The sequence below is a fragment of the Oncorhynchus kisutch genome, linkage group LG10 (assembly GCF_002021735.2).
Source record: "Oncorhynchus kisutch isolate 150728-3 linkage group LG10, Okis_V2, whole genome shotgun sequence".
NCBI lineage: Eukaryota > Metazoa > Chordata > Actinopteri > Salmoniformes > Salmonidae > Oncorhynchus > Oncorhynchus kisutch.
Window position 1 is genome coordinate 10,036,103 of NC_034183.2, and position 27,593 is coordinate 10,063,695.

At 44.0% G+C, this 27,593-nt stretch overlaps 3 protein-coding genes across 6 annotated transcripts in view; 1 reads left to right on the top strand and 2 right to left on the bottom strand.

Moving 5' to 3' along the window:
- LOC109897716 (DENN domain-containing protein 5B) overlaps positions 1 to 1,848 on the bottom strand; it is a 38,970-nt gene extending 37,122 nt beyond the window's left edge. Inside the window, exon 1 of the mRNA XM_020492250.2 lies at positions 1,519 to 1,848. Within this exon, the coding sequence (XP_020347839.2) occupies positions 1,519 to 1,630 (112 nt within the window). The 5' untranslated portion in view covers positions 1,631 to 1,848. The remainder of the gene's footprint in view (positions 1 to 1,518) is intronic.
- A 9,243-nt stretch (positions 1,849 to 11,091) lies between these two features.
- LOC109898371 (zona pellucida sperm-binding protein 3) lies at positions 11,092 to 14,381 on the top strand. The gene is made up of 7 exons (XM_031833077.1): positions 11,092 to 11,528; positions 11,755 to 11,867; positions 11,968 to 12,077; positions 12,353 to 12,530; positions 12,969 to 13,211; positions 13,356 to 13,447; positions 13,788 to 14,381. Exons 1-7 carry the CDS (start codon positions 11,160 to 11,162, stop codon positions 13,832 to 13,834), a joined length of 1,152 nt encoding a protein of 383 aa, XP_031688937.1. The 5' UTR covers positions 11,092 to 11,159; the 3' UTR covers positions 13,835 to 14,381.
- A 1,816-nt stretch (positions 14,382 to 16,197) lies between these two features.
- Positions 16,198 to 22,012, bottom strand: LOC109897729 (palmitoyltransferase ZDHHC7-like). Of its 4 annotated transcripts, none has more exons than XM_020492271.2 (8): positions 21,879 to 22,012; positions 21,137 to 21,237; positions 20,606 to 20,911; positions 20,153 to 20,277; positions 19,755 to 19,851; positions 19,229 to 19,310; positions 18,647 to 18,777; positions 16,198 to 18,013 (listed from the first exon to the last, which is right to left on the bottom strand). In XM_020492271.2, the coding sequence occupies exons 3-8, from the start codon at positions 20,903 to 20,905 to the stop codon at positions 17,834 to 17,836; spliced, it is 915 nt and encodes a 304-aa protein (XP_020347860.1). In that variant the 5' UTR covers positions 20,906 to 20,911; positions 21,137 to 21,237; positions 21,879 to 22,012; the 3' UTR covers positions 16,198 to 17,833. The 4 variants fall into 4 exon arrangements, with proteins under 4 accessions (XP_020347860.1, XP_031688929.1, XP_020347861.1 ...); XM_031833069.1 differs by having other exon boundaries at positions 20,606 to 20,960; positions 21,879 to 21,997; XM_020492272.2 differs by having other exon boundaries at positions 21,133 to 21,237; positions 21,879 to 21,997.
- Positions 22,013 to 27,593: the final 5,581 nt, after the last annotated feature.

Sequence of the window (27,593 nt, forward strand, 5' to 3'; positions counted from 1 at the left end):
CCTGATGACTCCTCCCAGTCATCTCCTCCCCTGATGACTCCTCCCAGTCATCTCCTCCCCTGATGACTCCTCCCAGTCATCTCCTCCCCTGATGACTCCTCCCAGTCATCTCCTCCCCTGATGACTCCTCCCAGTCATCTCCTCCCCTGATGACTCCTCCCAGTCATCTCCTCCCTGATGGTTCCTCCCTGTCATCTCCTCACCTGATGATTCCTCCCTGTCATCTCCTCACCTGATGATTCCTCCCTGTCATCTCCTCACCTGATGATTCCTCCCTGTCATCTCCTCACCTGATGATTCCTCCCTGTCATCTCCTCACCTGATGATTCCTCCCTGTCATCTCCTCACCTGATGATTCCTCCCTGTCATCTCCTCACCTGATGATTCCTCCCTGTCATCTCCTCACCTGATGATTCCTCCCTGTCATCTCCTCACCTGATGATTCCTCCCTGTCATCTCCTCACCTGATGATTCCTCCCTGTCATCTCCTCACCTGATGATTCCTCCCTGTCATCTCCTCCCCTGATGACTCCTCCCATCGCATCCTGTGATGCACTTGAGTGCTACTACCCTGGGTCATGTTCATTGATTATGGCACAAAATGTTTTTTTAAATGTTGAGCAACAGGAGAAAAAAAGTTTGGATAGTACAAGTTAACCTCACTTCTTTTCAAATTGTTTTCTTCGGTTACCAGGTAGAACAGAAAACCAGTAGGCTCTGGACCTCGTAGGGCAACTTCAGTCCTGACTGGTGTCACACTTTTACCCCAGCTATACACCCAACTCCAATAATCTAATGATCTTCAGTTAAAAATGCAATTAGTTCAATTTTAAAAAGCCGTCTTTGCTAGGGATGGGAAAGCGTGACACCAATCCAGAATACCCTGGCCTACATGGTTGGCATCAGCCATTCTCCTCTAATAACTACACAACCCCATCCCCCAGGGAGTGATGTGGCGAGTGTTCAGACTTTATAATGACAATAAAAACACAAAATATGCTGTAATCATGGATATATAAATAGGCCAGGGATGGGAATGCCCCAGTAAACACACCTGACTCCAATAATCAACTAATCATGATCTTCAGTGTATAATTCTCAGCTGTGTTTGTTAGGAATGGAGAGAGCATGACACCACCCCGGCCCCGAGGATTGGAGTTGTCCATCAGTCAAAACTGTTAAATATGAATTGATTGAGAAGTTACATTTAAGGGATTTCTATATCTGCTCAGCTGTGACTGTCACGACAATAAACACTCCCTGCTGACCGTCACGGTCTCAGCTGTTTTCCCGAAGTCTCACCGATACTGGATGGATAGGCACCATTGCACTTCTCACCTGACTAAGCTCGATAAAAAATAAAAACTCGGACGGTCGCCCAGTCACTTTGATAAATCAATTGATTGAAGACCTTTTGGTGATTTCACCTTCAATTGCGTTGGCAAATTCGGCAGTTAACGCTTTTTGAATGATTATTCTATATTATGCTATAATAGGCTATCAAAAAACAATATTTACCAGCTAATTCTTCGGGTTCTAGACCAGTCTCCGTATCCAATCCACACACCACGAAGTGCTGGGCGAAGCGGCACGAAGCCGAGCCTGTGGCAGAGGTAACCCCGCTCATCATCGGTTTAGATGTGATAGACTCCGTCCGTCTCTATTCCACGCTCTGGATCTCCATAGTGTAGCCTCCGCAGGTCAAGTGAGACGTTTCAAACGAACTCCTCGTATTATATTTGGGATGAAATGTGCTCTTCTGTTCTCGGTCCACGGTCGGCAGCCTAGTGTCAGCCCGTTTTTGATTGTGTTGTCGAGGCACAGGGAGCCTATTTTGGGGAGGATCTCAATTGCATTCTCCTTGAGTCCTTTCTCACGCCTCCTTCTCAAAACCCATTGGATGAGAAAACCAGAGGTTCCTCCCCTCTGACCTTCTCCTCCAATGGGTTTTGAGGAGGAGAGAGGATACGAGTAGGACACTATTGGATTTTCCCAAAGTGTGATAAGGGGAGGAGGGGAGAGAAAGGGAGGGAAGAGATGGAGGAGGGAGGGAAGAGATGGAGGAGGGGGGGAAGAGAGAGGAGGGGGAGGACGGAGGAGAGAGAAGGAGGAGGGGGGAGAGAGGGGGAGAGAGGGAAGGAGGGAGGGATGAGAGAGAAGGAGGAGGGGGGAGAGAGGGAAGGAGGGAGAGAGGGAAGGGGGGGGAGAAAGAGGGGGAGGAGGGGGGAAGAGAGATGGGGAGGGAGGGAGGGAGGGGGGGAAGAGAGAGAGAATGAGGGGAAGAGAGAGAGCGGGAGGAGGGGGGAAGAGAGAGAGATTGAGGGGAAGAGAGAGAGAGGGCTGAGGGGGGAAGAGAGAGAGAGAGGGAGGGGAAGAAAGAGACAGAGGGAGGGGAAGAAAGAGACAGAGGGAGGGGAAGAAAGAGAGTGAGCAGGGGTGGAAGAGAGAGGGAGGGAGGGGGAAGAGAGAGAGAGGTAGGAAGAGAGAGAGGGAGGGGGGAAGAGAGAGAGGGAGGGGGAAGAGAGAGCGGGATGGGGAAGAGAGAGGGAGGGAGGGAAGAGACAGAGAGAGAGAGGGGAAGAGAGAGAGAGAGAGAGAGAGAGAGGGGAAGAGTAAAAGAGGGGGAGGGGGAAGACAGAGAGAGAGAGGGAGGGGAGAGAGAGAGAGAGGGAGGAGGGGGGAAGAGAGAGAGCGAGGGAGAGAGAGGGGGGGAAGAAGTAGAGAGAGGGAGGGGGAAAAGAGAGAGGGAGGATGGTTGAAAGAGAGAGGGAGGGGGAGAGAGAGAGGGGGAAGCAGTAGAGAGAGGGAGGGGGGGAGAGAGAGAGGGAGGGGGAAGAGAGAGAGAGAGGGGGGAAGAGAGAGAGGGAGGAGGGTTGGAAGAGAGAGGGAGGGGAGAGAGGGGGAGGGGGAAGAGAGAGAGAGAGGGAGGAGGGTTGGAAGAGAGAGGGAGGGGGAAGAAGTAGAGAGAGAGAGGGAGGGGAAGAGAGAGGGAGGGGGAAGAGAGAGAGCGGGAGGGGGAAGAGAGAGAGCGGGAGGGGGAAGAGAGAGAGAGCGGGACGGGGAAGAGAGAGAGAGAGGGAGGGGAAGAGAGAGAGGGGGGAGAGAGAGAGGGAGGGGGGAGAGAGAGAGGGGGAAGAAGTAGAGAGAGGGAGGGAGGGGGAAGAGAGAGAGAGAGGGGGGAAGAGAGAGAGGGAGGAGGGTTGGAAGAGAGAGGGAGGGGAGAGAGGGGGAAGAGAGAGAGAGAGAGGGAGGAGGGTTGGAAGAGAGAGGGAGGGGGAGAGAGAGGGGGAGGGGGAAGAAGTAGAGAGAGGGAGGGGGAAGAGAGAGAGAGAGGGAGGGGAAGAGAGAGGGAGGGGGAAGAGAGAGAGCGGGAAGGGGAAGAGAGAGAGAGCGGGACGGGGAAGAGAGAGAGAGAGGGAGGGGAAGAGAGAGAGGGGGGAGAGGGAGGGGGGAGAGAGAGAGGGAGGGGGAAGAGAGAGGGGGGGGGGGAAAGAGGAAAAGAGGGAGAGGGAAGAGAGGAGGAGGGGGGTAAGAGAGAGAGAGAGACCCCAAAAGGCCTGTGGTGTTGATGGTATCCTCAATGAAATGATCAAATAACAGACAACAAATTCCAATTGGGTATACTAAAACTCTTCAACATCATTCTTAACTCTGGCATCTTCCCCAATATTTAGAACCAAGGACTGTTCACCCCAATCCACAAAAGTGGAGACAAATTTGACCCCAATAACTACCGTGGGATATACGTCAACAGCAACCGTGGGAAAGTCCTCTGCATTGTCATTAACAGCAGACTCGTACCTTTCCTCAGTGAAAACAATGTACTGAGCAAATGTCAAATTGGCTTTATTCCAAATTATCGTACGACAGACCATGTATTCACCCTGCACACCCTAATTGACAACCAAACAAAACAAAGGCAAAGGCAAAGTCTTCTCATGCTTTGTTGATTTGAAAAAAGCCTTTGACTCAGTTTGGCATGAGGGTCTGCTATACAAATTGATGAAAAGTGGTGTTGGGGGAAAAACATACGACATTATAAAATCCATGTACGCAAACAACAAGTGTGCGGGTAAAATAGGCAAAAAAAACACACACATTTCTTCCCACAGGGCTGTGGGGTGAGACAGGGATGTAGCTTAAGTCCCACCCTCTTCAACATATATATCAACGAATTGGCGAGGGCACTAGAAAGGTCAGCAGCAGCCGGGCCTCACCCTACTAGAATCTGAAGTCAAATATCTACTGTTTGCTGATGATCTGGTGCTTCTGTCCCCAACCAAGGAGGGCCTAATACAGCAGCACCTAGATCTTCTGCACAGATTCTGCCAGACCTGGGCCCTGACAGTAAATCTCAGTAAGACCAAAATAATGGTGTTCCAAAAAAAGTCCAGTCGCCTGGGCCACAAATCCAAATTCCATCTTGACACTGTTGCCCTAGAGCACACATAAAAAAGATACATACCGTGGCCTAAACATCAGCGCCACAGGTAACTTCCACAAAGCTGTGAATGATCTGAGAGACAAGGCAAGAAGGGCATTCTATGCCATCAAAAGGAACATACAATTCGACCTACCAATTAGGTTCTGGCCAAAAATTCTTGAATCAGTTATAGAACACATTGCCCTTTATGGTTGTGAGGTCTGGGGTCCGTTCACCAACCAAGAATTCATAAAATGGGACAAACACCAAATGAAGACTCTGCATGCAAAAATATCCTCTGTGTACAATGTAAACTCAGCAAAAAAAAGAAACGTCCCCCTTTCAGGACCCTGTCTTTCAAAGTTAATTTGTAAAGATCCAAATAACTTCACAGATCTTTATTGTAAAATGTTTAAATACTGTTTCTCATGCTTGTTCAATGAACCATCAACAAGTAATGAACATGCACCTGTGGAACGGTTGTTAAGACACTAACAGCTTACAGATGGTAGGCAATTAAGGTCGCAGTTATGAAAACTTAGGACACTAAATAGGCATTTCTACTGACTCTGAAAAACACCAAAAGAAAGATGCCTAGGGTCCCTGCTCATCTGTGTGAACGTGCCTTAGGCATGCTGCAAGGAGGCATGAGGACTGCCGATGTGGCCAGGGCAATAAATTGCAATGTCCTTACTGTGAGACGCCTAAGACAGTACTACAGGGAGACAGGATGGACAGATGATCGTCCTCGCAGTGGCAGACCACATGTAACAACACCGGCACAGGATCGGTATATCCGAATATCACACCTGTGGGACAGGTACAGAATGGCAACAACAACTGCCCGAGTTACACCAGGAACGCACAATCCCTCCATCAGTGCTCAGACTGTCCTCAATAGGCTGAGAGAGGCTGGACTGAGGGCTTGTGGGCCTGTTGTAAGGCAGGTCCTCACCAGACATCACTGGCAACAATGCCGCCTATGGGCACAAACCCCCCGTCGCTGGACCAGACAGGACTGACAAAAAGTGCTCTTCTCTGTCGATTCGCAGTTTTGTCTCACTAGGGGTGATGGTCGGATTCGCATTTATCATCGAAGGAATGAGCGTTACACTGAGGTCTGTACTCTGGAGTGGGATCAATTTGGAGGTGGAGGGTCCGTCATGGTCTGGGGCTGTGTGTCACAGCATCATCAGACTGAGCTTGTTGTCATTGCAGGCAATCTCAACGCTGTACGTTACAGGGAAGACATCCTCCTCCCTCATGTGGTACCCTTCCTACAGGAAGAGCCCAGATCTCAATCCCATTGAGCATGCCTGGGACCTGTTGGATCGGAGGATGAGGGCTAGGGCCATTCCACCCCAGAAATGTCCGGGAACTTGCAGGTGCCTTGGTGGAAGAGTGCGGTAACATCTCACAGCAAGAACTGGAAAATCTGATGGAGTCCATGAGGAGGAGATGCACTGCAGTACTTGGAGAAGAGTCCCCTAAGTAAGCTGGTCCTGGGGATCTGTTCACAAACACACCCCACAGAGCCCCAGGACAGAAACCCATTTAGACCCAACCAAATCATGAGAAAACAAAATGATAATTACTTGACACATTGGAATACCTGACCACTGTGACTGACCCAAACTTAAGGAAAGCTTTGACTATGTACAGACTCAGTGGGCATAGCCTTGCTATTGAGAAAGGCCGCCGTTGACAGACCTGGCTCTCAAGAGAAGACAGGCTATGTGCACTCTGCCCACAAAATGAGGTGGAAACTGAGCTGCACTTCCTAACATCCTGCCCAATGTTTGACCATATTAGAGACACATATTTCTCTCCGATTACACACATCCACAAAGAATTCGAAAACAAACCTGATTTTGATAAACTCCCATATCTACTGGGTGAAATACCACAATGTGCATCACAGCAGCAAGATTTGTGAGCTGTTGCCACAAGAAAAGGTCAATCAGTGAAGAACAAACACCATTGTAAATACAACCCATATTTATGGTTATTCATTTTCCCTTTTGTACTTTAACCATTTGTACATTGTTACAACACTGTATATATAAAAAAATATGACATTTGTAATGTCTTTATTCTTTTGGAACTTCTGTGAGTCAAATGTTTACTGTTCATTTTTATTGTTTATTTCACCTTTGTATATTATCTACTTCACTTGCTTTGGCAATGTTAACATATGTTTCCCGTGCCAATAAAGCCCCTTGAATTGAATTGAAAGAGGGAGTGGGGAGAGAGAGAGAGAGAGGGAGGGAGGGGGAGAGAGAGAAAAGGAGGGAGGGGGAGAGAGGGGGAGGGGGAGAAATGGAGGAAGGGGGAGAGAGAAATGGAGGGAGGGAGGTGGAGAGAGAGGGAGGTAAGGAGATGGGAGAGAGGGAGGGGGGAGTGAGAGAGAGAGAGGGAGGGAGGGAGGGAAATGGAGGGAGGGAGGTAAGGAGATTGGGGAGAGTTAGGGGGGAGTGAGAGAGAGAGGGAGGTAAGGAGATTGGGGAGAGTTAGGGGGGAGTGAGAGAGAGAGAGGGAGGGAGGGAGGGAAATGGAGGGAGGGAGGTAAGGAGATTGGGGAGAGTTAGGGGGGAGTGAGAGAGAGAGAGGGAGGGAGGGAGGGAAATGGAGGGAGGGAGGTAAGGAGATTGGGGAGAGTTAGGGGGGAGTGAGAGAGAGAGAGGGAGGGAGGGAGGGAAATGGAGGGAGGGAGGTAAGGAGATTGGGGAGAGTTAGGGGGGAGTGAGAGAGAGAGGGAGGTAAGGAGATTGGGGAGAGTTAGGGGGGAGTGAGAGAGAGAGAGGGAGGGAGGGAGGGAAATGGAGGGAGGGAGGTAAGGAGATGGGGGAGAGTTAGGGGGGAGTGAGAGAGAGAGGGAGGGAGGGAAATGGAGGGAGGTAAGGAGATTGGGGAGAGTTAGGGGGAGTGAGAGAGAGAGGGAGGGAGGGAAATGGAGGGAGGGAGGTAAGGAGATTGGGGAGAGTTAGGGGGGAGTGAGAGAGAGAGAGGGAGGGGGAAATGGAGGGAGGGAGGTAAGGAGATTGGGGAGAGTTAGGGGGGAGTGAGAGAGAGAGGGAGGTAAGGAGATTGGGGAGAGTTAGGGGGGAGTGAGAGAGAGAGAGAGAGGGAGGGAGGGAGGGAAATGGAGGGAGGGAGGTAAGGAGATTGGGGAGAGTTAGGGGGGAGTGAGAGAGAGAGGGAGGTAAGGAGATTGGGGAGAGTTAGGGGAGTGAGAGAGAGAGGGAGGTAAGGAGATTGGGGAGAGTTAGGGGGGAGTGAGAGAGAGAGAGGGAGGGAGGGAGGGAAATGGAGGGAGGGAGGTAAGGAGATTGGGGAGAGTTAGGGGGAGTGAGAGAGAGAGGGAGGTAAGGAGATTGGGGAGAGTTAGGGGGGAGTGAGAGAGAGAGAGGGAGGGAGGGAGGGAAATGGAGGGAGGGAGGTAAGGAGATTGGGGAGAGTTAGGGGGGAGTGAGAGAGAGAGGGAGGGGGGTGCTTTGAGTACAGCTGTAAGACAGCGTGTTCCAGTTACCTCCAATATACAGCAAATTTGCACAGCCATTGAGTGGGACAACATTCCATAGGCAACAATCAACAGCCTGATCAACTCTATGCAAAGGAGATGTGTCGTACTGCATGAGGAAAATGGTCACACCAGATACTGACTGGTTTTCTGATCCACACCCCCTTCCTTTTTTTTTAAGGTCTCTGTGACCAACAGATGCATATTTGTATTCCTAGTCACGCGAAATCCATAGATTAGGGCCTAATGCGTTTATATCACTTGGTTGATTTCTTTTTTTGAACCGAAGTACTTGGGTGTACGAGATTTGACTTCAGAAGAGTTACAGCGTTTGTTGAGTGGTGGTGTACTTCCTCCCAGGCCATTGGCATAGTGCAAGGATAGATAGGGTTAAAGTAGTGGAATAATGTGATGGGTTTTAATGAGTATAGGGTTAGTTGGTAGGGTAATTCAAATATGTGTATTCAAATTGTATTTATTTAAACATTTTCATGGTTCCCTTTTCCCATTTTGCATCACAAAGTGTAATGGATCTACAATAGTGGCGAAAAGGTTTGAGAATGACACAAATATGAATTTTCTCAAAGTCTGCTGCCTCAGTTTGTATGGTGGCAATTTGCATATACTCCAGAATGTTATGAAGAGTGATCAGATGAATTGCAATTAATTGCACAGTCCCTCTTTGCCATGCAAATGAACTGAATCCCCCAAAAACATTTCCACTGCATTTCAGCCCTGCCACAAAAGGACCAGCTGACATCATGTCAGTGATTCTCTCGTTAACACAGGTGTGAGTGTTGACAAGGACAAGGCTGGAGATCACTCTGTCATGCTGATTGAGTTTGAATAACAGACTGGAAGCTTCAAAAGGAGCGTGGTGCTTGGAATCATTGTTCTTCCTCTGTCAACCATGGTTGCCTGCAAGGAAACACGTGCCGTCATCATTGCTTTGCACAAAATGGGCTTCACAGGCAAGGATATTGCTGACAGTAAGATTGCACCTCAAATCAACTATTTATCGGATCATCAAGAACTTCAAGGAGAGTGGTTCAATTGTTGTGAAGAAGGCTTCAGGGCGCCCAAGAAAGTCCAGCAAGCGCAAGGACCGTCTCCTAAAGTTGATTCAGCTGCGAGATCAGGGCAACACCAGTACAGGAATGGCATCAGGCAGGTGTGAGTGCATCTGCACGCACAATGAGGCGAAGACTTTTGGAGGATGGCCTGGTGTCAAGAAGGGCAGCAAAGAAGCCACTTTTCTCCAGGAAAAACATCAGGGACAGACTGATATTCTGCAAAAGGTACAGGGATTGGACTGCTGAGGACTGGGGTAAAGTAATTTTCTTTGATGAATCCCCTTTACGATTGTTTGGGGCATCCGGAAAAAAAGCCTGTCCGGAGAAGACAAGGTGAGCGCTATCATCAGTCCTGTGTCATGCCAACAGTAAAGTATCCTGAGGCCATTCATGTGTGGGGTTGCTTCTCAGCCAAGGGAGTGGGCTCACTCACAATTTTGCCTAAGAACACAGCCATGAATAAAGAATGGTACCAACACATCCTCCGAGAGCAACTTCTCCCAACCATCCTGGAACAGTTTGGTGATGAACAATGCCTTTTTCAGCATGATGGAGCACCTTGCCATAAGGCAAAAGTGATAACTAAGTGTCTCGGGGAACAAAACATTAATATTTTGGGTACATGACCAGGAAACTCCCCATACCTTAATCCTATTGAGAACTTGTGGTCAATCCTCAAGAGGCAGGTGGACAAACAAAAACCCACAAATTCTGACAAACTCCAAGCATTGATTATGCAAGAACGGGCTGCCATCAGTCAGGATGTGGCCCAGAAGTTAATTGACAGCATGACAGGGTGGATTGCAGAGGTCTTGAAAAAGAAGGGTCAACACTGCAAATATTGACTCTGCATCAACTTCATCTAATTATCAATAAAAAGCCTTTGACACTTATGAAATGCTTGTAATTATACTTCAGTATTCCATAGTAACATCTGACAAAAAAATATCCAAAGACACTAAAGCAGCAAACTTTGTGGAAATTAAATATTTGTGTCATTCTCAAATCTTTTGGCCACGACTGTATACTATAGTTCAGTTGGGGGTGGTAATGAAACATAATGGATGTCAACCGCTATTAAAACAGAAGAAGAAGGGATTCCAAGTCGGAAACTCTGGTCTCTTTCTAGAACTCTGACTTTCTGACCTAAAGATCACTGACGTCATGATTTGACCACATTTTTTATTAGTTCCCAGTTGTCTTGAATTGTCTTCCAAGAAACACAGTAACGGTCTGTCTTTTCACTTATTCAACCCGTCCGACAGTAGTTGACTTAAGTTGTACTTTTGACAGACAGAAACAGAAAGTGATGTAGCCTAGGTAAGATGGTCACACTCACAATGATCAGGCCCCACCTCACCAAACCTACCAAACGGGCGCAAACGTACCTCAAAGGCTGTTCAAGAACGGTATGCACGGTTTTGTGAAAAAGTGTCTTTCAGTGCTGTCACGCAACTTAGAAACAAACTGAGTCTTTCAGTACAAACCGTCACTCAACATAGCAAATGATGCGGTAAACTGAACACACCCCATTGAGGCAATCGCCATTTTGAAGTAGTGATTTTCTTCTTCACGATTGGTTGATCCCTCCTTGTGATCATCCAATGAAGTTGGAAGTCCACACCCAGTTGACTACTTTAAAATGGTGGAAGCCCTCAATGGCGCTGACATGGCCTTTAGGCCACAAGAGGTCTCTGTCATTCTCTATGGCAGAGGTGGACAATTACAGTCCTTGAGGGCCTGATTGGTGTCACAGTTTTACCCCAGCTCCAGCTAACACACCTGACTCTAATAATCACCTAATCATGATCTTCAGTTTAGAATGCAATTTGATTAATCAACTGAGTTTGCAAGGTATTGAGAAAAAGTGTGACACCAATCAGACCCCCGAGGACTGGAGTTGCCCACCCCTGCTCTATGGGAAGGATGCGTTTCTTAAGTATTCTACAGGGCCTTTTAATGAGCACAGTCTTGAGGTTGATTACACTAATTAATGAAGGGGCGGGTTCACGTTCAACCAGATGGCTTTAAAAGGTTCTTCCTAGACACCCAAGGAGATGTTGTGAATGCAGCATTTGATATTTGCAGCCATGGGATCAAAGCAGGTGCTAATTAAGCGTTTGGCAGTGGTTGTTGCGTTTGTATGTTTCTGGGATGCTGTGTTGTCAGCTCCTTGGGCTCATGCAGCTCTGAACCCCAGGCCTTCCAAAAGTCTGCAGTGCTGCAACCCAGGGGTTTCCAGAACCAGAGATCTGCAGTGCTGCAACCCAGGAAGCAGGATTCAGTGTTCCAGTCAAAGCAAGGCTTCGAAACTGTCCCTGTCAACACGGTGGGGGTCAAATGTGGGGAGAATCTGGTCCAGGTGGAGGTCAAGCAGGATCTGTTTGGTATTGGGCAACTCATCCAGCCGGCGCATCTCACCCTGGGGGGCTGTGCTGCAGTTGGGGAGGATGTCGAAGCCCAAAGGCTGATCTTTGAGTCTGAGCTGCAGGGATGCGGCAGCAAACTGGAGGTAGACTTTGTTCAAATCTGAATGTCCAGTTAAAATATTTTACATCTCAGGACTGGTTTCCTGGACACATAGTAAGCCTAGCCTTGGACTTTTTATTCTCTAAATTAAGTGTCATTTGGTCCACACGTTTACAAAGCATGTGACAAATAAAACATTATTTGAAGTGAAATGGAGTTATTTAAAGCAACTGCTATAAACACTTGTTTTTTTTCTTACTACTTCACAGATGGTAGAGGATGCCTTCATCTATACCTTCTACCTGCTCTACAAACCAAGCAATATTGCCAACACCCCTGTTGTAAGGACCACTGAGGCTGAGGTAGGCATTGAGTGCCACTACTAGATGACTTGTGGTGCATAGACATTGACTTATCAGAAGAAGGCTGACGTCACTCAGGACTTGAGTTAATTTTGCAATGACTAATGTCCATTTCTCCCCTTGCAGGAAACTCAATGTGAGCAGCAATGCCTTGAAGCCTACCTGGACCTTCTTTGCAGACTCTAAATTAGTTGAGGAGCAACTCTACTTTTCTCTCAAGCTCATGACTGGTGGGTAGTTCCATGTCTGTTCATTATTAGTGTCTGTATGGTAGCGCCCTTAGCCAACACCTAGCAACCTCGCGAAGCGGTTTGGTTCTCTTGGTGTAATGGTTAAGGTGTTGGGTTGACACTTGCTGGTCCCAGTGAATGCTACACACAACTTGCAGCAGTCTACTGTAGCCCAGAAATGACTGACATGGTTGTTACATTGTAATGTGAAGTGTATAATTCTGGGGGTTTCTTTGTCAAGATGCTATTAAATTACACCGATTTTTGCTTTCTAGATGACTGGCAGATTGAGAGGGCCTCCAGTCAGTACTTCCTAGGTGACCTGATTCGCATGGAAGCCTCTATCCTGCAGTACCACCACGTGCCTCTGCGGGTTTTTGTGGAAAGCTGTGTTGCCACGCTGGTGCCTGACATTAACTCTAAGCCCAGATACTCATTCATTGAGAATGACGGGTGAGTCGGAGAGGGCATTGTTCAAAGGTGGCGCGTACCAGGTTTGGGATCAGGAATTAAACTAACTGTACTTTTGTCTTACTAACACCGATTTAGCTGAGATGCTATATTAAGGGTTCTGCTTGCAAACTGTCATTTTAGCAACGTTAGTGTAATGCACTGGATAGGAGTGTCTGCTAAATATTAACTGAAATACCAATTCCACATTTCTTACTGAAAATAATTGACCAAACTATGACTGTACAACTACTTTCATACAGCTTACTGGCAAAAGCAGATTAGCCTAATTCTGGACAAATACCTTTTTTTAATTGAGGTTCTCCACTAACTGTAATATTTTGTCCAGAACTAGAAGTAATCTCTATCTACTGAAATGGTCCATAGAAGTTGCAAATGTTACTGCACATTCTCCTTGTGAAATGGTTTCTGGTTCTTCAGGTGTCTAGTTGATGCTGCGTTGATGGGCACTAGTTCCCAGTTCCTGCCTCGCTCACAGGACCACAAGCTTCAGATCCAGCTGGAGACCTTCATATTCAAACAGCAGTATGCTGGCCCTGGAAGCAACAGCAAAACTAGCCAGAAAGAAATGGACCTGATCTACATAACCTGCCACCACCTGAAGGCCACTGCAGCTTCCTCCCCAACTTATGCTGAGGGCAAGGCCTGTTCCTTTGTCAATGGGTAAATGTACAGTGACTTTTCTTTTGATGGGTGTATTGATTTTTGCAATGGAAGCACATTTCTTACTGGACTGGCAGGATTGTTCTTCAATTTCTTGTTTCAGGTCTACTGAATACTGGTAAAGCAATTTGTTTTTCTTCACAGGTGGTGGTCTGCAGATGGGGATGACCAGGTGTGTGGTTGCTGTGACACCACCTGTACCATGAGAAGGGCCAGGGCTATTTCCATCCACGCTGGTATGACTTGAGTTTTCAAATTCACTGGCTCAACATTTCAGCTTCCTTGAGGCTTAACACAAATGATTTGGCAACTTGAGGGCTGCTGGGCCAGATCCTGAGAACTCCTATCCTTGTGCCCTTGAGGAAGGCTATTAACCCCACCTTGCTCTCCCCGTCCAGTGGTGCTGCACTGTGGCTTGACCCTGTGTGCCTAACTGACATGTGTGATCATCATTCAATTGGATGTTTGCCTCTTGAGGGACTTTGTTTTGCGCATTCTTAAACATTGGCAATACATCTCATGTTTATGATAATTCTAGTCCTCTTACAATTGCCTTCTCTCTCCCCTGATGTGCAGTGGGAAGCTGTCCTTGGCCCTATATCCATCCAGTAGTGTTGACGTGATCTACCTGAATCATGACATTAAATAGGCTATAGAGAAAAGAACAACTTTTCAACTGGTTATGTGCTGTATACTTCTCTTGGTTTGCCAGTACAGGAGACTATGTTTGGTCTCTGTAGTATCATTATAGACCACGTTCACACTGGGTTTCTTGGATACTCAACTGGGGTTTGGTTAAATTGACATCAACTTTCCTGTTGAAGAAAAGTGACACTTAAGAGTTAGTTTAAAAGGTAGGGTTGTCTATGCTCTTGATAAGGAACCTTGTTTTAATGCCCATGTGACTACAAATACTTTTTCTCTATTGCTTGTATGGGAAGACACCGTCCTGCCAGAAATGGTTCAATAAACCAACAGTAGGTGGCCTCCACTCATTGCTGTTCTGGTACTTTAATCTCATCAGCACTATACCAGTAACTTTGCATGGCTGCATTTTTAAACAGTCAGAATGGGTACTAGGACATGTAATTTCTGAAACACCTCTAATAAGACCACCATGTTGGAGAGAAGGTAATTATCTTCACCTCTCCTCATTCATGCAAGTGTAATTATGCCACTTTTTAAAAACTTAACTAAGCAAGTAAAAATTACTTTGTTCAAGAAATCACTGGATCAAATTTCAGAAGGATCCTTGTTTGTATGCCTTCATGAAAATAGAGGCATAATGACAGACTTCAAAGTTAATTTTATACTATTTTATTTCAGTGGAAGGAGGCAATTTTTCAATGTCCCAAGTGCTGTTCAAACAACTTCAACGAGAATAATTAGGATAAAAATTATACATTTAAAAAATATTTCATAATTTTCTTCATTCAATTTTATGTTAACTGCTTCACTTTTCAGAATATTGACCATTTTCTGTACATCCTCAAAGTTGTCTACCCTGTTACATTGTGGTAACTGGCACTGTTAACAAATATCAAACAAAAGTGGAATAGTCACATGCATACAATTTACATTGCCAGGAATCCTAAACAAACAAATCATAATTAATAATACAAGTTTGACTTGCCTTTTTGTTTTTCATTTTAGTTAGTGGTGCCATATTGTTTAAACTAATTTATAAAGTGAAAAGGTTAGGTTTTGAATTAGACCATTTGAATTTTGTGACTATGAAATTGACCTAGTATAATTTAGTTGAATTAACTATCCATCTTTGTCAGAATTTCTGAAATATCAAAACCATTAAATAGTACAACTGGTCCTATTTTTTTTTTTTTATGCACAAAGTAGATGTCCTAACCGACTTGCCAAAACTATAGTATGTTAACAAGAAATTTGTGGAGTGGTTGAAAAACAAGTTTTAAGGACTCCATAAGTGTATGTAAACTTCTAACTTCAACTGCACACACACACATCCTGTTATTGTACTACTAAACTGTGGAATAAAATCTTACCATAATAGCATTTTACCAAGAAGCACTCCAGTCCGGAGGCACGCAGCACGACGGCAAAGTCACACTGGTCCACTCCCTAGAACAAGTCCTGGTCTGCTGGTAGGTCAGGATGGGGGGGTCCACCAAGGGATCACCCAAACCCAATAGAGCCAGGAGCACTACTCCGGATGTCCCACATAACATGGGTGGTCTTTAGGAAATGATGAGTTTTTATAGCAATGAGGAGCTGCAGTTAGCTACTGTCTGCCAGTGTGGATATGTTGATATGGCCCGTGGGATAAGAAGTTATTCACTACAACTTGTACATTTGCTTTACTATAGGTCCGGGGTGAAGTTAACCCTGGGTACAGATCTAGGATCAGGATCTTGAACCTAACCATTAGTGGGGGGAAATGCAAAACTGTCCAAGGTCAGCATCTAAGGGTAACTTCACCCTACTACCTATGATGGGTGGAGTTCAGAAATGGGAAATTCAGGTCCCTTCACATATGGTGTCGAGACACCCGGTCCCAATTCCATTGAGGCATTCTCCTCAGCCCTGACCCTTTAGCAGATCTGAATAATTGTTTTAATTATTTTTTATTTGACCTTTATTTAACTAGGCAAGTCAGTTAAGAACCAATTATTATTTTCAATGATGGCCTAGGGACAGTGGGTTAAACTGTCTTGGTCAGGGGCAGAACATATTTTTTCCCCCAATGCTCTAACCACCACCTGCCGCCCCAGGTAGCCTAGTCTGGATAGGGATCAGCAGTGTAGAGGTGAAGCTTCCACCATATTGCTTCTACCTTACAGATCTGCAAACATTAAAGGGTTTACAGGCAAGGTGAAGGGAGGGAATTGGGACCAGTGCTTCACATAAAGCCTTCTGTGCACATCAAGTTATCCACCAGTTCCAAGTGCTGCATAGTGGGCTCCCACTCTTATCTAGTCAGTAATATGGACAAATAGATCTGGATTTTAGGAGGTAGAAATGAAGTTGATTTAATGGGAGCACAGTAAATGTAGCTGCGAAAAAACTGTACGGTTTCAAAACAGAAGTATATAACATCTCCAAACAAAACATAATAAAAATAATTAAACTCAGTCCTAATACATTCCTTTATCCAGTCCATCACATCTTCAAAACATTTTCATGTCAAATAAAAAAAGATTATAATGGTTAATCAGACTTGCTCAGAATTTCAGAATCATACAATCAGCGTGACAGGAGAGTCCCCGGTATACATAGGGGAGTGTACTGCAGTGGAATACTTGTGAGGAAGTCAGAGTATGTCGCCACGGGTGTTCTTCATGATGCTACAACGTGGTAGCTACAGGAACAAAACAGCAGAGAAGTTTAGCCTTGAGCTTCAATGCTGTTAGTTGTGGAAATTGGACCGATATTGCGGTTTCCTTTGTGCATCGCTAAGTGTACCTTTAATCAGAGCACAGTTAAATTATCATAGCATACTTCCCATTAAAATAACCATGACCAAGGGTTCAATGCTAACTTTTGGCTAATGAAACAAGTTCCTTGTCCACGTCACATCAAATTTGTCAGACACATTACTAAAAGTTGATGCGATTGCCTCATGCAGAATCCAAACTGCTGATTCTAGTATTTCTCTATCATCTTGCTGGCAACCATTAATTATTCATATTTCATACTCCTCCATCCCCACCCCAACTCATCTAACGCCTACAAGCGGCAAACATGTATTTTTAATGTATAAAAAAAAATGCAATACAGAGAATGTAAACTGACATTTAGGCAAAAACAACATGATTCTCAAGCAATATATCCAGCAATGTATTCATAAAATGTTTTTTTAAATGTTTAATTAATGGATATATAGTGGTTAACACCAATTCTAGTACATCATTTTTCCAGAGGTACAGCTAGCTACTGTCAGGTAGGGACACTTAAGCCTCATTTTATACATAGGATGCAAGAATTACAATTAGTGACGCAAAATGGCGGTCCTGCTAGTTGCGTAAGACAAAATACGCAGACGTGTGCACTTTGTAAGCAGACACCAGTACACGACATCGCCATCTTGAGTAGCCAATTGGGTTCTTGCATTGTGCATGTACTGTAGGTAAGGTATAAATCAGGCTTTACTCACTCACACCCCCCCAGAGTGACAGGAAGAGAAGAACACAACAATGAGTGTCTTTAAAAAGAAGTCAATAAATAAACAGATGAAATGAATCCTCCTCCCTGTAGGCTTCCTGTAACTGTGCAATATGTAGTGTTTGTCTGTTTAAGGACTACAGCACACCTTCATTTGATCTTTCAACAGGTTTCGATGGGTCTCTCAATAGTCTTGAGTCCTGATCCATGCCACCTATACAGACGTGATGTTCAGAAGCACCATTGTCCATGCTGTTGGATAGAACTTGAGTCTTCCTTGTAGCTGGGTTGTGTTCTTTAGGGCACACGATGGAAAACATTTTGCAACAGAAAACAACAAAAAAATTGCGTTTCTTATTGGACCTTCCCTGTTTGAGTCCGTTTGGTGCCTGAAATGAACAGGACCCTGGTGTCAAAGCCAGCTCCTGAGTCAGGTTCTACAGATTGTCTCAGACAGTACAGTAAGAAACTGCTGATAAGGTGAGAGGTCAGACAGAGAACTCAGGGCCAGCTTTCCGGGAGCGTGTGGCGAGTAGCCGGCGCAGTCGGAGCCCGGCAAACGGGTTGATCCACAGCAGTGACGGCTTGCCTCCAAACACGCTCCTCATGCCCTCCCAGCGAACCTGCCTCTCCCACGTGGGCTTCTCGTTCTTCAGACGCTCAATCTCCTGTGGTAAAAACACACACAGAGGGGGTAAACATCAACACCAGGTGAGAATTCAATAAAGCAGAGCGAATGAGGTCAAATAACCACAATGGTAAATTAGCCTCAGTCATTGGTCACTAGTCTCATCAATGTCACCCCAGCTAGGTTTCATCTTCCTTACATTATCAACAGGTTTTCTGAAGGAGGCTGATGACTCATATGCAAATAAGCCACATTTCCCTCACTGGGACTTCACTACCACGGCCACGTGCTTGTTCAGAGGCGCAGGACCTTTAGAAACAAATCCCAATCATGCAGAATAGAGAATCTTATCCATTCTACATTGTTGATAGAAATAGTCGACGTAGAACGGGGTTTTGTAATGCCTTTTGCCCTACTGAATGTCTATCTATTATTTTTTCTATCCATGTGGTTTGGCTCCTTGCCGTCTTGTTGCAGATGGATTGGACCTGAGAATGTGATGTATAACATGGAAACAATTCTTAATCATCTAATGTACATTGTATATCTACGGTTGTGGGTTCAATTCCCGCAGGAATCAAACTGAAAATGTAGCCACTCATTGCGTAGAAAGTTGCTTAGGATTACAACAGTGTCTGGAAAGTGGCATATAGTGTTATATTAACCTCCTCACCGTCTCGTCGTTGCAGATGGAGTGGACCTGAGTGCCAAACATGACAGCGGTGAAGGTGAGGAAGAGGAGGCCCTCCAGGCAGAGGAAGATCATCAGCATCACCGTCACCGGGGGGGAAAAGTCACTGCACTCTGGAGTGGCAGAAACACCATTCAGGATAATCACATTAACACTGACCTCAATGTAGTTGTATTTGCAGCTGCAATCCTTAATTTGAAATTATAATAATTCATTTGAAAAATCAACAAATGACAGCTCTGCCAATTGGATTGCTATAAAGGTGAGGGATGGGGCTGGAGAAATTTAACCCCTCTCAAATTCATAGACGGAGCTATGGAAACGAATAATGATAGTCCACAAGATTAAAATGACAGTTTTGAAGCTGTATATTATTGTTAACAAAGACTGTTAACACACAATTGAGTAAAAAAATAAAAATAATCCAGATTGTGCCTTTAAAACAGGGCACATTGAAGTCAATGTAGCTGTTTTTAAACAGGGCACCCTACGGTCAAAGTAGTTATATTTAACAGGGAACAGTATATTTAGAAAACTCATCTGCAATCATATAATGATACTCACCACTCCACTGGAGCTTGACGCAGGTTACAAACTGGTACCCACTCAGGGCGAGAGCATGGGTGGAAATCATCGCTATATACATCTGCAAAGAGAGAGGGAACTATTACCCAATCCTGGTATTGATGGTAAAAACATTCATAGTAATTCATTGTGCATTGACAATGCACACAGGCATAAAGCTACAACAAAAGCACATTAACGAGCAGTGTACACAATCACAACCTATCCTAATAATACATCATCATACTTCTATCTGGCTAGAGCTAAAAAGCACAGCAGCACCAATGTGGTTTACAGGCCTTTATGATAAGGCACCACAAATAAAGATGAAACACTAATCATTCTGTCAAACCAATTGCTTCCATGCAAAACTACACAACAGTACAAAATAGGGATGTCAGCGATGCAAGAAAAAATAAAAAAATAAAAAAGTCTGATTAATTGACGTTGATTAATTGGACCGATGTACTACAGATGCATTTTGTGCACAAGACCTTCAACAAGGTGGAACTAAGACGGAACTCACAGTGAAGAGGACAAAGAAGCGCTGGTTGTTCTCGCCGACACAGTTGTTCACCCAGGGACAGTGGTGATCCATCTTACGGATGCAGCGCTTACAAATACTACAAGGGAGGGAAACGACATCATGGTCGTGTTCATTAGGCACCAAACAGGGAGGGGAGGGGAGGGGAGGGGAGGGGAGGGGAGGGCTGAAACCCGGGAAGGACTACCTGGACTTCTGCAATAAGAAACATTCCTTTTTGTTTTCCATTTCAAAAGTTTGCCTAACAAACAGGACCCAAAAGATACAGTAGGCCTAAATAGGGGGTTTTGCCTAGCCAAGTGACTCAGCCAGGAAAACCCTTTAGATACTATAAAGCATAACAATAATACTTAAAAGCAACAGAGGTGTCTCCTCCTCACCTGCAGTGGTGGGCTCTCTCAGGTTTGATGCTGTAGCATTTGGAACACTTATAGATGACCTCTCCTGGTTTCAGGTTCAGGCTCTCCATGTATTTCTTGGTGGCGTTGCCTTTGGGCACAGCTCCCTGTAAACAAGACACATGTTTGGACAGAATGGACACAGTCAGAATGACATGTTTGGACAGACTCATTCAGAAACTACTAGTAAGTCAGCTCTTTCACTGCTAATAGGACAACACATTGTTACTATTCTGTGCCCAGGAGCATCAGACTGCCCTCAGACTTACCCTTCGTCATTCTGACTGCTTCTTTTACTTCTTGTATGCTCTGTCTTGCACTCCGTTCAAAGTCACTCCCTTTTCCAAGTCACCCAACATTACAATGCATCTTCACTCCTTTGTTACGTTTTTGTCCTAACGAACACGACCCTGTAGCGGCGGTTGGTTCACTCACCGGGTCGGTGAGCATGGTGCGTAGGTGCGAGGTGAGAGCCAGCACGGCCAGGCAGTTGAAGACCACACCGTTGACCACAGCGTACCAGAAGCTCTTGGAAGGAAGCAGCATGACAAAGGTGACCACAAAGTCAGCGTAGAGCACCAGGAACCAGGTAATGAAGGCACAGACCATTCCACAGCCGTCCTGGATGAACCACACCTGCTCCGCCTCCCCTGCTGCAGAACCCACTGCGGCCTCCTCTCCGTCCAGCAGGGGGTGCTGTTGCTCTACATCTCGCAGCCGGTGACCTGAAGACATGCTGCCCTGCAGGAAAAGACAGGGAGAAAGAGGGAATGTGAAAGCGCAGAAAAGACTGAAAGGGAAAGAGAGTGTTTGTTAAAATAAAAGTGGCTTTGGTCAAATTGTGGATATAGGCTATTTAGCCATACATTGTGCCCATGTTTCTAGCCGAACCAAAATTTATGTGTAGGAACAACCACTGTTGTTTCTCTAGCATTGACCAATTAGGCGTATTGTGTACTCACTCACTTTATGTTTGCGTCCTTTATAATGTCATTGTTGTGTCCAATCTTCAGAACTACCGATGAGAGCATCCAGGGCCTGACTTATCAGGCCACATAATAGCCTGGCTATAACAGGAGAGAGGGTGGCTGTTTAGTGACAGTTCATCAATCCAAATTCATAAAACAGGTCGATATCTTGTCCTCCTCATCCAGTAACAATGTCGTGTGCACAGCAGAAGGAACACTATTTGAACCTCCCTTTAGTTTTAAACATAAAATGTTCGTATGGCTCAGTTGGTAGAGCATGGCGCTTGCAACGCCAGGGTTGTGGGTTCGACTTCCACGGGGTACCAGTACGAAAATGTATGCATTCGCTTTGGATAAGAGCGTCTGCTAAATGTTTTATTTTTTTAATTTAATTTATGCAGCTTGCAAGCGACATAGTTAATTAGCTAGCTGGCGTCAGCACATAGCAGCATGGTAGCTAGCTATTAGCATTGTTAGTCCTCAGTGGTGGTTGACGTTATTCATAGGCTGTGCACCAGAAAAGTACATGCAACCATTGACATCTAACAGCAGTAAACTGGCTATTGTTGTAAATATTATTCTCTCTTTAGGCTGAGAAACCTTAGCTAGCAGTGGTACTGCTGGCCAGCTACACTAGCTACAGCCAATGACTGGAACGTAAATGAAGGCTACAGCTAGTAAGCAGATACAGGCATTAGCTAGCATTATTAACGTTACATATTAGAAAACTTCATTATTACCTTCTTTATAGTTTCCCTGCTAAGGTGGTGGAATAAGGCTTCAATTTCATTCATGACAGCCCATTCAAGGCAAGTAAGCTAACGTTAGCTAGCTACACAACAATGTTTGGGAAGGTGCATTTCCGGTGTGGATTAATTTTGAGAACTGTCAAATGTTTTTATTATAATTTAAAAATATATATATTTGGCTACTTATTTAGTTGAATTAATCATAAGTTATTGTACAACATGCAAAACTGACCTTTTTTTAATGACAAAAAAAATATGTAAATAGCATTCTCAGTACCTGTGAAAACTCAGCAAGGTGCAATATGAAACCATGAATAAAGAACACTTTACATTTTGGAGGATCATTCCTGTAAGAATGTGAGAATGCATAAAGCAGTAACACATTTTGAAACAGGCCCTGAAATAGCTCTAACATACATTCACATAATTTAGTTACAACGTCTGGAACTTTAACTTAATTATTCCTTTGTTATGGAAAACATTGTTCTAAAAATATTAGGTGATAATATCACGAGGGAAATTCAGTTTCTGGCCAATACCTTGACTTATTTTTCCAGACAATATACCCCTTATCTCTAAATTTGATATAGTATTATTTTGTGGGTCGAAAAACATGGATTATGTTACAATAGTGCTCCTCTACACAGCTACCATAGATGGTGTTATTTCCTTCAGTGCACTCTCAAGTAAACTAGGCAGCCTTGCACGAGCTGGAGCTTCTCACAGGAGCCTATCTCCTGTTTCTGTAGCAACCCTTGGACAGAACACTTGTCTTTCGCAGGGCCTTACCCCCAGTCTACCTCTTTAATGCTAAGTGTCAAGCAGAAACGCAAAAGTCTTATTTTTTATACAGTCTTGCATGACTCGGCCAGGAATCAAACTCCAGATCTTGCAACCTCAGAGCATATACTCAGAAGGCCACTTATTTGCTAACTAAAGTGCTTGTACGTGTACTCCCAAGCTAGTAAGTGTACTCCCAAACTGATGTGCTAACTAGGTTTAAAAAATCCGACCTTCGTTCAAATACCATTTGACATAATTTCAAATACTTTAGCTGGGCTTGATTGAACTTGCCTAGCGCAATGGAGTCGATAGAAAAGATACACGATACACAAGGCAGGCTAAAGCGAACGCTAAAAGTATATTTTTCCAGCAGGAACGTCATTTCATCCACGTTATTATTTTAAAGGAAAAGTAATTCCCGTTTGTGTTTTTATATTATTTTTCATTACAGAATTTAAAAAAAAGAATTCACAACATAATGGCATGTGGTGACCATACTGTTCTGTGTCAATTGATCAACTATGCTGACTGACTAAAATCACAGTGTCTGTCACATGTCTCCATCTGAAAGTAACAGAATAAGATTTAAAGTACACAATGTTCTTCACCCCCCTTCCTGCTGCTCTCTTTTCCTTAGACCAAGTTCCAGGGTTAGGGAGTAATGGATTACATTTTGAAAGTAACCTAACCAACCCAGCCAAGTTCTAATTAAACTGGCAACATTTTTGTTCATACAGATGTTCTTATGTAAGAAATATGGACTCTTTTTTTAAAGCTATATTAATAATCAATCAAAGCAGTAAATGCAAGCTGTCTCCAAGAGCTGATTGTTTAAAAAAACAAACATGAAACACTGTGTTGAAGGTCCCAAACAGTCATTCTGATTCCCATGTAAAATCCTTTTGAGTGACTAAAACATCACGCAAAATATTTTTTCCCCGATAAAAATGTAAAAAATTTAAGAAACATTTAATTTTTTCTCTCATGTCAAACTGCCAGAAAGTCTGAAAACACAGTTTGCACTGCGATGCAGTGTCTTAGACCACTGCGCCATTCGGGAAGTTCCACCCTCAAAGTTTTTAATGCTTATCAATTGCCTTAAACAAAGTTTTAAATACTAAAATACTACACAGGAGTCTTCAGAATTTCATTTAAATGTTAATTGTATTTTTTGATCACAGAAATAAATGAGGAGATAAAGAAATAATGAAAGTAATACATTTGGGCCAGATAACGCTTACCGGAATCGGCCCGAACCCCAGGTACTACATTTGGGCCAGATAACTCACACCGGAATCAATCAAATCAAAATCAAATCAAATGTATTTCTATAGCCCTTCGTACATCAGCTGATATCTCAAAGTGCTGTACAGAAACCCAGCCTAAAACCCCAAACAGCAAGCAATGCAGGTGTAGAAGCACGGTGGCTAGGAAAAACTCCCTAGGAAGGCCAACACCTAGGAAGAAACCTAGAGAGGAACCAGGCTATGAGGGGTGGCCAGTCCTCTTCTGGCTGTGCCGGGTGGAGATTATAACAGAACATGGCCAAGATGTTCAAATGTTCATAAATGACCAGCATGGTCAAATAATAATAATCACAGTAGTTGTCGAGGGTGCAGCACGTCAGCACCTCAGGAGTAAATGTCAGTTGGCTTTTCATAGCCGATCATTAAGAGTATCTCTACCACTCCTGGGAAAGAATCAAATCAAATCAAATTTATTTATATAGCCCTTCGTACATCAGCTGATATCTCAAAGTGCTGTACAGAAACCCAGCCTAAAACCCCAAACAGCAAGCAATGCAGGTGTAGAAGCACGAAGAAGAGAAGAAGGCTGCCCAGACTCGGGCCACATGACATCGGCCGAGTCTGACTCTCAGCTGGGTGCTCCGACTCGGCTCAGATCCACTGTGCTAGCTGGGTAAACTCTATGAATGTAGGTCCATTGATTGTGCACAGTGATTAGTAGTGAGCTGAACAGTCAAGAAACTGTATGAATATAGTTCAGTCATCATTTCTACACAGTTTAGATTTTTAAAATTCATTTGAAAGTATATTGAGTTTTTACTCAAATCCCCCGCTGGCCTGTTTGGACCTCCTCGCACGCGAATCCTGCAGGCCGCATGTTTTTAAAATATTTTTTATTGAACCTTTATTTAACTAGGCAAGTCAGTTAAGAACAAATTCTTATTTACAATGACGGCCTACCTAAAGGCAAAAGGCTTCCTGCTGGGACGGGGGATGGCCTTAAAAATAAAAAATAAATATATGACAAAACACACATCATGAAAAGAGAGACACTTCAACTCTACATAGAGAGAGACCTAAGACAACAACATAGCTTGGCAGCAACACATGAAAACACAGCATGGTAGCAACACAACACAACAACAAGATGGTAGCAACACATGGCAGCAGCCCAACATGGTAGCAGCACAAAACATGTTACAAAAAAATATAATAAAACCCCCCCCCCCCCACAAAAAAATGAATTAAATAAATAAATAAAACATGGTACAAACATTATTGGGCACAGACAACAGCACAAAGGGCAAGAAGGTAGAGACAACAATACATCACGAAAAAGCAGCCACAACTGTCAGTAAGGGTGTCCATGATTGAGGTTGAGATAAAACTGTCCAGTTTGAGTGTTTGCTGCAGCTCGTTCCAGTCGCTAGCTGCAGCGAACTGAGAAAAAAAGGGGCGACCCAGGGATGTGTGTGCTTTGGGGACCTTTAACAGAATGACTGGTAGAACGGGTGTTGTATGTGGAGGACGAGGGTTGCAGTAGCTATCAAAGATAGGGGGGGGAAGTGTTTGACACCCCTGGTTTAGGTAGTCTTAGTCTTCCCAACCCGGTAGTCATTCTGAATGCAGGTCAGGCATGAATAAGAATTCCAAATGTTGGCTATACCAACTCTGGCTGGATTCCAACAGGAATTAAACATCACTTTGCAAGGTTGCTTAGTGTGACTTGCAGGTCCGAGGTGGTCTGTAAACTATGAGTTTCAGGTCACTCTATTAGGGTAAAACTAGGCCCTCAAAATAAGGCCTTATCAAATACATATTATATTGTGTTAAAGTATTTAATTTGAATGATAAGATACAGTATTCACTTAGGCTCTCACTAGGATTGCTATAGGACAAAAAAGGCTTTGCATCAGTTCTGCACTGTACTACTGCAGTTAAATTATTTGTGCCAATAGATACATTTTCATATATCATTTTTATGTGAAGCTAAGCAACGTTATAATATCCATAAACCTAAAGTCATATAATTGTTCATTTGGTAGCATTGTCAATATTTTCAGCTTGAATATGAAGTCAAAACATGCAGGGCATTATTCTAATGAGCTCCGCCCCCGAAACAAAACCAATAAAAATACCCAGTGTTCTTTGCAATTGTTTATCAATTGTGTCTGCTCATTTAGCAGACACTCTTATCCAGAGTGACTAACAGTCAGTTCATTCAACTATACAACCACATCTCACAGTCATAGCAGGTAAAATATTTTTTTGTTACCGGATTTGGATGAAATCAGATCTAAGTAAAATGACCCAAATATAAAAATGACTGTTGCTTCTACATTGATCAAGTTTGATCATAAAGTTACTGATATCCTCTTCCATTTCAGACACTTGGATTCAGAAGTCGGGATTGTAAAGGGCTTTTTGTGACATCACAAAAACACTAATTTATTACACCAATGGTAGTGTCTTATTCTCTTGCCTAATTTAAATTAGTACTGTCTTGTAACCAACATCGCAGAAGGTGTGTTCACAGAGGGGCGTGCTTTACGTAGCTAGGTAGCTAGTATTCTAGTGTCAAAATTTGACTGCAGCAAGTCAGCAAATATGATTAGAAGTTTCCCCTATTCATCCAAGGCAAAGATACATATATGTTTCCCCTTGCATCTGTCTGGTGTTATCTAGTAACCAGAGGTGTAAAAAGTACTCAATTGTCATACTTGAGTAAAAGTAAAGATACTTTACTATAAAAAGACTCAAGAAAAAGTAATCCAGTAAAATACTACTTGAGTGTCAGATTTTAAATGCACTGAAGTGTAAATCTTGAGTAAAAGGAAATGCTCTACATCATATTCCTTACATTTAGCAAACCAGATGGCACAATTTCCTTTTTAACTACTTTTTTTGACAACCAGGCCCACACTCCAACACTCATAATTTACAAAGGAAACATGTTTGTTAAGTGAGTCCACCAAATCAAAGGCAGTATGGATGACCAGGGATGTTCTCTTGAGTGTGTGAATTGTACCTTCTTTTTTTTTTTACTGTACTGCTACGCATTCAAAGTAGTTTTCGGTGTCAGGGAAAATGTATGGAGTAAATGTCAGGCTGTGTATGAAGGTGAAGTCAGGTGCAGGAGAGCAGAGTATGATTCAATAAAACGCACTTTATTATAGTTCCAAACCGGGAGCACAACAAAAACAAACACCCTCAAAAAACGGAACAATAAAGTAAAGCGCTTAATGAACATCACTTGACATGAAAACAATTACACACAAAACATAATGGGAAACATAGGGTTAAATACGAGTAGATTGTTTGGGGAAATGAAAACCAGGTGTGTATGAAAACAAGACAAAACAAATGGATATATGAAAAATGGAGCGGTGATGGCTAGAAAGCCGGTGACGTCGATCGCCAAACGTCGCCCGAACAACTTCTGCACAAGTCGTGACAGTAAAAAGTACATACTTTTCTTAGGAATGTAGTGAAGTAAAAGTACAAGTAGTCAAAAACATAAATAGTAAAGTACAGATAACCAAAAAAACTACTTAAATAGTACTTTAAAGTATTTGTACTTAAGTACTTTACACCACTGCAAAAAATGCATGTGTGTTTAGTGAGTCCACCAGATCAGAGGCAGTAGGGATGACCAGGGATGGTTGGTTGATAGTTT